The sequence below is a fragment of the Vipera berus genome, assembly GCF_964194415.1.
Source record: "Vipera berus genome assembly, chromosome: 2".
NCBI classification, from domain to species: Eukaryota; Metazoa; Chordata; class Lepidosauria; order Squamata; family Viperidae; genus Vipera; species Vipera berus.
This window is the reverse complement of record NC_138203.1, coordinates 261128205-261141718: the sequence shown is the minus strand read 5'-3', so window position 1 is coordinate 261141718 and position 13514 is coordinate 261128205. Positions and strand designations below refer to the sequence as shown.

At 39.0% G+C, this 13514-nt stretch overlaps 1 protein-coding gene across 1 annotated transcript in view; it reads right to left on the bottom strand.

Annotated features, from left to right (window-relative positions):
* The window catches only part of CFAP20DC (CFAP20 domain containing), a gene marked incomplete at its 5' end in the record, with an annotated part of 184909 nt that overhangs the window by 90584 nt on the left and 80811 nt on the right, over positions 1-13514 (bottom strand). Inside the window, one exon of the mRNA XM_081319078.1 lies at positions 5891-6068. Within this exon, the coding sequence (XP_081175204.1) occupies positions 5891-6068 (178 nt within the window). The remainder of the gene's footprint in view (positions 1-5890; positions 6069-13514) is intronic.

The window sequence follows — 13514 nt, the reverse complement described above, 5'->3', positions numbered from 1 at the left end:
GTTTCCGACTCTAGGGGCCGGTGCTCATCTCCGTTTCAAAGCCGAAGAGCCAGCGCTTGTCCGAGGACATCTCCGTGGTCATGTGGCCGGCATGACTAGACGCCAAAGGCGCACGGAACGCTGTTACCTTCCCACCAGAGTGGTCCCTATTTTTCTACTTGCATTTTTACGTGCTTTCGAACTGCTAGGTTGGCAGAAGCTGGGACGAGTAACAGGCGCTCACTCTGTTACGCGGCACTCGGGATTCGACCCGCCAAACTGCCGACCTTCTGATCGACAAGCTCAGTGTCCTAACCCACTGAGCCACCGCGTCCCTTACGGAACTGTATTTCACACCAATTATTTCACAGTTCAAAATTCATGTAAAATGTGGGCATTGTAGCATTGATACTTGTTTACAAATGAAAGTGATGCATGATCTAGACCAAACAAAAATCTTATTAGCTCCGAGTCACAAGTAATGTTGAAATTCTTCTATGGGGAGTCGGGAGAGAATATCAAATGTTTTCATATCAATTGTAATGAATAATTTTGTGCAGCTTCTTAGGAAAATATGTAAATTACTGTGTAATCATGGTAGTGCAGCAAACATGATAAATACAAGAATGATCACCTAAATGTCTAATTACTTTCACTGCAGAGTCAGATTTATGCTGGAGCCTCTAATTGCAGCCTCACATTTTAATGAAGGCTTTAACATGACATAAAAAAGCTGACAAATGATATACAATATTCATTTGTTTTATTTCTTTCTTTGCCACCAATTTCCCTTTTGTAATGACACTGCACACCTGCTAGAATAGATATGTTTATACATTTTCTATGCTGCCAGTTTAAAGAATTTCTGTTCATAACTGGAACAAATCTAACATAAAGCAGTGCATATTATCTCTGGATTATAGATCAATTCATGATGGAGACAAATACATATTTTGCACTTCCTTTGCATTACTCTGTATCTCCACAATTCCCTCCACAACTTTAATGTTAATGGACCCAAGGATGTTTGTTTTCTTTTTTGCAATATTTCAGCATTTATTTCAAAAGTATTTGTCTGGGACTAGAATCTTTAGAATGCCATATGTTCTCCATCCAGGAAGGAGTCAAAGCTAGTTAAAAAGGAACTAAAAGGCTTGGTCTTTTCCCCATTTCCTATCTTTTTTGTATATTTGACTAAGTATTTGTCATAGTCTGTTCTGACTATGAAAATATTATTTATCTCAGCATTGAGTTATATGAACAAATTTTGACTCGCCTCATTTGTCCATCTAATTTGCTTGATTTCTGTGATGGGATAGTGTAATTCTTAGTTAATAAACTCAACATATGCAATTTGGGTGACAGATGAGATTTAGCATTGACAACATTCAACCTCTATTGAGAGAGCAGAATAAGTGACAATTTTCTGAGTCTTCTTGGCTTTGGGTGGGATGGTGTTGAGGACAATGATTGTGGAACTTTTTCACCTCAGGGAGCCCCAAGCGGAACTTACTTACAAAAATTGAAAACCAGAAATCCTTTTCCTCAGTTTTATTTATGAAAAGAATTGAAAATATTTTTAAAAGGTTATATTTAGTCATTACTGCTGATCATGCAATATTGGAATTCAATATTATGCAAGCATAAGCAACAGAATATCATCAAACTACAGTCTTGGACTTTCAATAAACTTAGAGAGAGCTTGGGAAGGATTCCATGGATGAGAATCCTCAAGGGGAAAACAACTCAAATTTTGAAAAGTGAGATTTTAAAAGCCCACTCTAGCACAGTACCAACAAAGAAGAAAATAACAGCTCTCAAAAGAAACCAGCATGGCTGCATAAAGAACTCTCTGATAAACTGAAAGACCAAAAGGACAAGTATAAAAAGTGGAAAGAGGGGCACATAACTAAGCCAGAATATCAGAAAATAGCCCAAACCTGCAAAGATGAAGTGAGGAATGAATTAAGGCTTGCAAAAAAGTCAAAAATAACAAAAAAAGCTTCTTTCAACATGTAAAAAACAAGAAAAAGTTTAAGGAAATGATTGGTCCATTAGTGGGAGAAAGTGGCAAGAAGGTGACAAGCAACAGGGAGAAAGCAGAACTACTTAACTTGTTGTTTGCATCCGTCTTTACCCAAAGGCAAAAAACAGTCCAACCTATCAAAAACAGTACCGTAAAAAACAGATTAGAAACACAAGTTAAGATAGGCAAGAAAATAGTAAGTGTGAGCACCTGTTTCCCCTAGATGAGTTCAAATCACCAGGACCAGATGGATTACACTTCAAGGTTCTGAAGGAACTGGCAGATGTGATCTCAGAACCACTGAACTATATCTTTCAAAGATCCTGGAGCACTGGAGAACTACCAGAGGACTGAAAAAGAGCTGATGTAGTTCCCATTTTTAAAAAAGAAAAAAAAATGAATCCAGGAAATTACAGACCTGGGAAGATTCTGGAATCAGCAAACACCTAGAGGCAAACAAAGTCATAACCAAAAGCCAACATGGGTTTGTCAAAAACAGATCATGCCCCACAAATCTTATTGTATTCTTTGACCAGGTGACAAAATTAGTGGACCAGAGGTATGCTGTGGATATAATTTACTTGGACTTCAGTAAGGCATTTGATAAAGTAGACCACAACCTACTATTTGATAAGACAGAAAAATGTCGGTTAAACAGCATCACCATTAGATGGATTTGTAGCTGGCTGACCGGCCATACTCAGCGTGTGGTCCTCAGTGGAACTGCATCTACATGGAGGGAACTGTGCAGAGTGTTAATACCACTTTACAATGCCTTAGTAAGGCCACACTTGGAATACTGCATTCAGTTTTGGTCACCACGATGTAAAAAAGGTGTTGAGACTCTAGAAAGAGTACAGAGAAGAGCAACAAGAATGATTAGGGGACTGGAGGCTAAAACATATAAAGAATGGTTGCTGGAATTCAGTATGTCTAGTTTAAAGAAGAGAAGGACTAGGGGTGATATGATAGCAGTGTTCGAATATCTCAGGGGCTGCCACAAAGAAGAGGGAGTCAAGCTATTCTCCAAAGCACCTGAGGGCAGGACAAGAAGCAATGGAGGGAAATTAATCAAACAAAGCAGAAACCTAGAACTAAGGAAAAAAAATTTCTGACAGAACAATTAATCAGTGGAACAACCTGCCTCTAGAAGTTGTGAATGCTCCAACACTGGAAGTTTTTAAGAAGAGACTGGACAATTATTTTTCTGAAATGGTATAGGGTTTCCTGTCTGAGCAGGGGGTTCGACTAGAAGATCTCCAAGGTCCCTTCCAACTCTATTATTATTATTATTATTATTATTATTATTATTATTATTATTATTATTATTATTATTATTATTATTATTATTATTATTATTATTATACGCACAGTTACTCATGCGCTTGTGACCTCCCGTTTGGACTACTGTAACGCTCTCTACATGGGGCTGCCCTTGAAGACCACTCGGAGGCTTCAACTGGTGCAGAATGCGGCCGCGCGAGTTGTAATGGGGGTTTCCCGATACTCCCATGTAACACCTCTACTCCGTGAGCTGCATTGGCTTCCGGTTGCCCTCCGGGTGAAATTCAAGGTGCTGGTTATCACCTATAAAGCCCTACATGGCCTGGGTCCGGGATATCTGAGGGAACACCTGCTGCCGGCATCAAATGCCCTTCGCCCAGTGCGCTCCCACAGGGAGGGTCTGCTCAGGGTCCCGCCGGTAAGAGACTGCCGGCGGGTGACACCCAGGGATAGGGCCTTCTCGGTGGGAGCGCCTGCCCTCTGGAACTAGCTGCCGGTGGAGCTGAGAACTGCCCCCGACCTTTGATCATTCTGCCGGGGCCTGAAGACCTGGCTCTTCGAGCTCTCGGGCCCAGACTGAGGAGGAATTTTTAATTTGGGGTTCTTTTTAACTGACTACAGGGTTAATTTAATATTTTTTAATTTGGTTCTTAATTTTTGTATTTTGGATTTTTAATTCCCTGTAAACCGCCCTGAGTCCTCAGGGAATAGGGCGGTATATAAATATAACTAAATAAATAAATAAATAAATTATTATTATTATTATTATTATTATTATTATTATTATTATTATTATTATTATTATTGTTATTGTTGTTGTTGTTGTTGTTGTTATTGTTATTGTTATTATTATTATCCTTGAGCTTCTGAATAAAAGGTGTGATATTAAATATAATAAAAGAGAAGTTGATAAAGATTATTGATGGCATACAAGATATGGAGAAATATATTTCTAATTGCTACAATGCTCTTACTTCTTATCTCCACTTTTCACTTTCTTGCTCACCATGTTATGAATAATTGGCAGCTTTTTCTATTATATTTTTTATTCCCTTGATTGAGTTAGACTATCCTGAGAGTGGTTAGAATGCCTATTAGTTAACCAGTATTAAATTTGACTTAAAAACAGAAGAGCAACTGTTCATTAAGCAACTGTTTTAATATCCAGAATATAAACTGTATAGCAAACTAGCCACTTGGGCTTTTAATTTTTTAAAACTAAAATCTGCTCCAAGGCAATACTGAATACAATAGCATTAAAAATTGACATTGGCAGTTAGCTTTGCTAAGAGTTTCACCCTTCTGTTTTTTTTAAAGTACTCTATATATAAAGGTTTACAAGAATAATTTATTTTTAGTTTTTTTCTCTTTTGTTCTGAAAGCATAGAAATTCTTTATTTATATGCACTTTGTGTAATTCTGCAAATCTTTATTAATGCTCAGAAGGAAATTCCATTCTGAAAGATTTGATTTTCATAATCCCTGTAATGCAGGCGTTTATATTTTATGTCAACTGTTTCAGATTTCCTTGAAAAACAAGAAACACAGTGTATTATCTTACACTGAAAGAGCTGTGATGTTAAGGAATATAACATTTGTGCTGTGCTACTAACTTTTTCTGGGCCATTTCTGTAAATTTTGACAATGGCACAGATAGGAAGGTGTGGCTGCCTAGAAGAAAAAAGTTAGAAAAATAATATCGTCTGTCTGCAATCTTAAATGGGAAAGGAATATTTTTTTTTGAAAATCAACAGGATTTGTTTTTAAACTTGCGAAACAACTTGAATGAACAAAAGCTAAACCATGCATGTCGATGAAGATTCTCGGTCATCCAGGTAGATTTGTCTGTAAGTTGAGTCACTGGATTTCTTTTTTTTTTTTTTGCAATGTTTTGCTCCTTATCCAAGAGCTTTCTGCAGTGAAGTCCAATTGCCATGATTCAACTTCCAGACTAATACACAGAGAATTTTAATTAGGTTATTATACCATAATTAGTTCATTACAGATATGATTTTTCACTATGATCCCATTTTTCAACTCCACATTACTTTTTCCCCCTATAGAATGAACTCATATATTCAATTGCTTGTTACCAATTACATAACAATGAATTTAAATAAATCAAGTGATATACCTGCATATGTAAACCTAGGATCTATCACAAAGTGTTATGGATACATAAAGTATACAAGTAAGACTTTTGCAATAATTCCTAAATATAATACAATTTTTGAGTGATTCTTGGCCCTGGAAATATCCTGAAATCAAATCATGGAGCTCACTGGCTGACATGATATGATTTCTGTCAACTCAACCTGCCTTGCAAGAATATTGGAAAATGATTTAGTAATAAAAGAAAATAACCCCTCCACAAGTATCTATTTCCACTGCAATGTCGTATTGCCATCTCCAACATACCACTCAACAGCCTTACTAATTTTAAAATCAGGTCACTCACCTGTTGAAAACTCAGTTGTCCAAGCAGTAAAGCAGAGAAAAGCATTATTAAATTTACTATACAGTTTCCTTGAAGCAATTAATAAAGAACAATTCAAAAATGTTGCAGTGTCAGTTTTTATAACTATTGCATCAGCATCTTACCCTTGTCCAGGGAAACTTGATTTGTGTTACAGATATTTTCTATATTTTTTTTATCTAAAGCCATATCGAGGGACGATGGAGACTGCTCAGTCATTACTGTATCTTGTACTGGTTCTGCTCTCTTTTCCAAAGTTGGCATTTGGCATGACCTTTTTGTCCTAAGGCTCGATTTTGCTGACTTAAAAAAAAAGATATATCAGTTCAGTGTAAAGTACATTAAGAAAAAGAGACAGAAAAAACTGTATTGGAAGTTTAACTCAATTTGGACAGTGGTATCCAAGTGATACCACTTGGGATGCGGTGGCTCAGGGGTTAGGACACTGAGCTTGTCGATCAGAAGGTTGGCAGTTTGGCGGGTCGAATCCCGAGTGCCGCGTAACAGAGTGAGCGCCTGTTACTCGTCCCAGCTTCTGCCAACCTAGCAGTTCGAAAGCACGTAAAAATGCAAGTAGAAAAATAGGGACCACTACGGTGGGAAGGTAACAGCGTTCCGTGCACCTTTGGCATCTAGTCATGCCAGCCACATGACCACGGAGACGTCCTCGGACAAGCGCTGGCTCTTTGGCTTTGAAACGGAGATGAGCACCAGCCCCTAGAGTTGGAAACGACTAGCACACATGTGCGGGGGAACCTTTACCTTTACCTTATCCAAGTGACATTTTATCTAGATCAGGGCTTTTCAACCTTTTCACCCACTGTACCACTTTTAGGATATGGCAACATCCGAGTACCACCAGTCGTCTAGCAAGGTGTCAAAAACGTGATGACCAAAAAAAATAATAAAGGAAAAAAGTGATGAAGTACAGGTAGTCCTTGACTTATAACAGTTTGCTTAGTGACTGAAGTTACAATGGCACTGAAAAAAGTGCCCCCCAAGCCAAAGCCAACCAAGACACTTGCCTCCCTGCCTGGTGGCACTCTTTCTCCTATCCGAGGTTTTCATTGTTGTGAGCATTTCTGTTGAGGATTGGCAGCGGGAATGGGGGTGGGTGTTTGGTTTTTATTCCCCCTGTCTGCTGGGTGGTTGCAGCAGGTTTTGGTCACTTCACCATCATAAATATGAATCAGTTGCCAAGCATCTGAATGTAAATCACAAGACCCTGGAGATGCTGCAACATTCCAGCTGATCAGCGTTTCTTCTGGACTCAGCAGAAGTGCCAGGATCAGTGCTGAGCTCCAGATGGAGCCTGGCACTGATCCTGGCGCTTCCACTGAGCCCTGACAGCCCCAAAGAAGCGCTGATCAGCTGGAAAGCGGCAATAATCCTGGTGCTTCCGCTGACCTCTGACAGCCCTGCAGCTCCAGCTATCTCTCGCTCAGGCTTGTGCGGTGCTGCCACCAGTTCAGCTCATTCCCCTCCCCCTCTACCACTTTTCTAGGATGGTCGTGTACTACCTGCCAGGTGCCAATGTACCACAGGTGGTACCCGTACCACTGGTTGAAAAGTCCTGATCTAGATATAAGCTTATATTATTAAGTCTCAGTAAGTATTTTTTCCAAAATAAACTATACTTCCCTTCTATAATGTAAAAAATTAGCAGCTAGATAAATAGTAAATTAAGAAATTTAAATTTATATTACAAATATTATACTTCATTATCATGTTTAACACAAGGAAGAAAATGTGAGGCTCAGCAGGACAAGGCAGGACTGTGTTGCCTTGCTATAGAGCCATGGTGGGACGGTGGTTAGAATGCAGTTCGAGTCTCACTGGCTCAAGGTTGACTCAGCCTTCCATCCTTCTGAGGTCGATAAAATGATGACCTAGACTGCTGGGGGGCAATATGCTGACTCTGTAAATCGCTTAGAGAGGGCTGTGAAGCACTGTGAAGCAGTATATAAGTCTAAGTGCTATTGCTATATAGACTATAGCTCCAGTCCCATGAAAAGGACGAGGGGTGACATGATAACAGTGTTCGAATATTTCAGGGGTTGCCACAAAGAAGAGGGAATCAAGCTGTTTTCCAAAGCACCTGAAGGCAGGACAAGAAGCAATGGGTGGAAACTAATCAAGGAGAGAAACAACCTAGAACTAAGGAGAAAATTCCTGACAGTCAGAAATAATAATAATAATAATAATAATAATAATAATAATAATAATAATAATAATAATAATAATAATAATAATAATAATAATAATAATAATAATAATAATAATAATAGAGTTGGAAGGGACCTTGGAGGTCATCTAGTCCAACCCCCTGCTCAGGCAGGAAACCCTATACCATTTCAGACAAGTGGCTGGCCAGTCTCTTCTTAAAAACTTCCAGTGTTGGAGCATTCACCACTTCAGTGGAACAACCTACCTCCAGAAGCAGTGAAGCTGTTGGAGCACAACACTGGAAGTTTTTAAAGGTGACTGGACAGCCATTTGTCTAAAATGTTATAGGGTTTCCTGCATGAGCAGGGGTTGGACTAGATGACCTCCAAGGCCTCTTCCTCCTCCTCCTCCTCCTCCTTCTTCTTTACTACTACTACTACTACTACTACTATTACTATTATTACACTTGCACAACTTAATACGGGTAGTCCTCGACTTAACAGCAGTTTATTCAGTGATGGTTCAAAGTTTCTATGGCACTGAAAAATGACCAATTTCACACTTACAATATCCCCATGGTCACATTAACAAAATTCAGAGGCTTGACAACTGGTTCATGTCTCTGGTGGTTGCAACCTTCTGACAAGTAAGGATAATGGGGAAGCCAGATTCACTTAACAACCATGTTACTAACTTAGCAACTGCAGTGATTCACTTAACAAGTGTGGCAAGGAAGGTCGTAAAATGTGTCATTTAGCAACAAAAATTTTGGGCTCAATTGTGGTCATAACTGGACGACTATACATAGGATGTTTTCTTCAATAAGATTTAAAAATGTTACATTCTGGATTCTTGTCAGAACAAGAACTTATGCTTCTGCTCTACCAAAACAATTGTTTGGTAGGTTAAGGAAGAACATGGTGAATTGGATGATGTGATATCCAGTATAGGAGAACTAAAGCTTCTCCCCACCAAGTGATATTTTGCAAGGGGGAAATAGCAACCTGAATCTCCTATGAAATAGTACCACAGAGAGGAGGTGGGGAGGGGGAATGGAAAATGTAAAGCTTCCTCCCCCAGCAACATCAAAGTTGATGCCAGCCAGAGAACATCTCAAAGACGTAGTGCAAGATTGGAGGACATGGAGAGACTTGGCCTACAGAATTGCCAAGAGTGGGACACGACTGGATAACATCATCCACCCCCAGAAACTCTAATCATAATTACAGATTTGAGCCCTGCGTTAGTGCATTGGTTAGAATGCAGTAAGGTTCCCCCCGCACATGCGTGCTAGTCGTTTCCAACTCTAGGGGCCGGTGCTCATCTCTGTTTCAAAGCCGAAGAGCCAGCACTTGTCCAAGGACGTCTCCGTGGTCATGTGGCTGGCATGACTAGACGACAAAGGCGCACGGAACGCTGTTACCTTCCAACGGTAATGGTCCCTATTTTTCTACTTGCATTTTTACGTGCTTTCAAACTGCTAGGTTGGCAGAAGCTGGGACAAGTAACAGGTGCTCACTCTGTTACGCGGCACTCGGGATTTGACCCGCCAAACTGCTGACCATCTGATCGACAAGCTCAGTGTCCTAACCCACTGAGCCACCGCGTCCCTTTTAGAATGCAGTGCTGCAGGCTAATTCTGTCCACTGCCAGGAATTTGATCCTGACTGCCTCAAAGTTGACTCAGCCTTCCATCCTTTCGAGGTTGGGAAAATGAGGACTCAGATTGGTGGGGGCAATAGGCTGACTTTGTAAACTGCACAGAGAATGCTGTAAAACACTATAGAGTGGTATATAAGTCTAAGTGCTATTGTTATTTGCCTTAATGATGAAGACCATCCTAATGACACTGATGTGCTCAACAAAGAGAGCTGTGAAAAGTCAGGTGGATACACAAAGAAACTATAATGCAATTATACTTCCCAGGCCACCATATATAGAACGGATAGCTGACAGCATCCATACTGGAAATGACCAATCCAATAAAGAAGATTCTATTTGTAACCATGAGAAAGTTATAATCCATTTTCCCAATCTGTCTCACCTTTACCTTGGATTAGATACTTGAATGGTATAGGGTTTCCTGCCTGAGCAGAGGGTTGAACTAGATGACCTCCAAGGTCCCTTCCAACTTTATATTATTATTATTATTATTATTATTATTATTATTATTATTATTATTATTATTATTATTATTATTATTATTATTATTAAAGATTGACTGACTGAATACTGACTGACAAGTGATAAAAGTTTGCTCGTAGTCCAGATTGACTCAATTATATAATAAATATGCATATATATATATATATATATATATATATATATATATATATATATATATATATATGCATATGTATTATATAGCCTTGACTAGCCTTGGTGGAGCAGTGGGCTAATGCCTCCTTAAGTAACACCAGCTGCCTGCAATTAGTGCAGGTTCGCATCCCACCAGGCTCAAGGTTGACTCAGCCTTCCATCCTTCCAAGGTAGGTAAAATGAGGACCCAGATTGTTGGGGGCAATTAAGCTGACTTTGTAATAATGCCGCTTGGGTGTGTGTGTGAAAGCCCTAATAAGCAGGCATATACATAGAATGAAGGCTACTGCTAAGCTTGTAAGCCGCCCTGAGTCTTCGGAGAAGGGCGGGATATAAATGGAATTACAATAAAAATAAAATAAAAATAAAAATATATATACGCATATACATATACATATACATATACATATACATATACATATACATACACACACACACACACACACACACACACACACACACACACACACACACACATATATATATATATATATATATATATATATATATATATATATATATATATATATATATATATATATATATATACACAGCCAAGGGATATCTATTTTTCTGACTTGGAATAATAAAATAGTACAGTGTAATATTTAGGAATTGGTCTGTTATACCTCTCCATTAATCCCAAACAGCAGGTTATTTAAAAATTGGGTATTTCTTCTTTGGTTCTGTAAACAGAATTGTATTGTTTGGGGATAAAATCTCTTGCTGCCATTATTCAATGTAGTTCAATGAAGATAGCATCCCTAATATTAAGCTATTCATGACTGTGAATTTCTTGACTGCTGCCTAATCTGCCTGTCTCAACAGTGGAAAATCTCTACTCTCCTTCTACCAGAAAATGTTAAAACATTTACATCTCACTAAAATCAATAACTAATAAAAGTCATGCAGCTAGCAAAAAAATGTAGCAACATTTTTCACGCTTCAATATTTATTAGGACAAATACTACAAACATAAAATTGGACAGAATGCTGCTTTTATTAGTATTAAAAATGCAGTAAGATCTGCACTTTAAATACAATAGTTTTCAGTAAAAGGTATAAAGTGTGCATCTGTGTCTACACATATGCAAACACATTTTTGCTTAGTGCTTGGCACTATCAACACCCCATCAATCAATGCCTTCAAATTTTTGCAAATGTTGATGGATCTTAATAGAAAGCATTACATTACAAGCACATGTTGCAATCTCTCTGTTGCACTTTTACATCGGTTATGAGAAATTGGAACTCGGCATTTCGAATTTGACCAGAAAAACAAACCACTGAAGGTTTGAATTCTTTTTTCATTTCACTGCTGTCAAAATGCCAACTGATATGCTTGGGAGGCTGGAAGGTGGACACAGGAATAAGAATATTCATGAAATGTAATACAGTAGTATGTGGGAAACACCTTGAAAGACAGAAGGAAGAGCTACAGCCTTGGGAATGGTCAGATAAGAGACAGCAGAGCCCACAGCTGAGTAGTATGCAGGGCAAAGGGCTCCAGAGGCACCCTCCCTAAGTTCTCAGACGTAAAGATGATGGTGTGAGAATTGTACTTTCGGACTTGCAAGATTCTGTTAATGTAATTTTACAACAAGGTAGATTTTGTTTATCTGGTCATGTTTCCTTATTGGTCTACCTGGTAAGGCTGACATCTACAGTGAGCCAAATATTTCTTACATAATGAATTCTCACTGTGAAAATTTGACAAAGTACTAGAATGTCACCAAGGCAATAGAAGGCAAGGGTAGGAGGCAGCAGCTTCACTGAAGATCAGTTTTGTGATGTCACCTCAAAGTAAAATCTGATTGACTGCATAGCCCAGTGATATCACTATCCTGACTTAACACATGGATAGAATAATACATTAGTTTAACACATAAGACAATTGTAAAATATCCCAGATTATAATCTGCCAGATTATAGTGAATGTTCTGATATCATATCTGCCAAATCTTTTAGCATCCTACAATATTATTGTCTCCTGGAGCGAGATGCCCTGTGCACAGTCACTCATGCGCTCATGACCTCCCGATTGGACTACTGCAACGCTCTCTACATGGGGCTGCCCTTGAGGACCACCCGGAGGCTTCAGTTGGTGCAGAATGCAGCCGCGCGGGTTGTGATGGGGGTTTCCCGATACTCCCACGTAACACCTCTGCTCCGCGAGCTGCATTGGCTTCTGGTTGCCCTCCGGGTGAGATTCAAGGTGCTGGTGATGACCTATAAAGCCCTAAATGGCTTGGGTCCGGGATATCTGAGGGAGCACCTGCTGCCGGCATCAAGCTCCCTTCGTCCTGTGCATTCCCACAGGGAGGGTCTTCTCAGGGTACCACCGGTAAAAGATTGCAGGCGGACAATACCCAGGGGGAGGGCCTTCTCTGTGGGTGCGCCTGCCCTTTGGAACCAGCTGCCTGTAGAGCTTAGGACTGCCCCTGACCTTCGCTCATTCCACCGGGACCTGAAGACCTGGCTCTTTGAGCTTTCTGGCCTGGACTGAGAGTATTAATTGGGGTTTTAATTGGATTCTAACTGGGATTTTTATGTATTCAAGGTTAATGTAATCATTTTAATTGTTTTTAATTTTTGTAATTGTTGTATTGTTTTGTTTTGTGTTTTTTTTTAAAAAAAACTTGTGAACCGCCCTGAGTCCTACGGGAGAAGGGTGGTATATAAGTTAAATAAATAAATAAATAAATAAATAAATAAATAAATAAATAAATAAATAAATAAATAAATAAATAAATAAATTTCTGCAACTCTTAGCACATTTGTCTACCACACCTGAGAAAATAACAAAAGAAAAACCAAACCAATCCTATTCCTGTTGGTTCCCTGTCTGAGATTGTTCAAGTTTATTTTATTTATTTATTTTATTTCTACAGCCACACATCTCAAGTGATTCTGGCTGGCTTATATAAAACTCTAGAAGAATTACAAACAATAAAACAGTAAAAATATCCAGAAAATAAATTTAGCAGCCGAGATAGTTAACCAATTAACAGTAAAGCAAAAGAAATGGGACCCTTAACACATTGTAAGGTCCAGGCCTAGGTATTTAGCCAAGTTTTTAAAAGCTTTGTGAAAAATCAACAGGGTTGGGGCCATTCTAATCTCTGAGGGGAAAAATATTCCACAAAGCAGAGGCTACAACCAAGAAGGCCCTTCTTTTAGTTTCCACCAGTTAACACTGAGGCATGCCCAATGTGCTGAACTGAATTGAACAGGTTGAGGCACTGGAAAAAGTTCTGGGCCAAG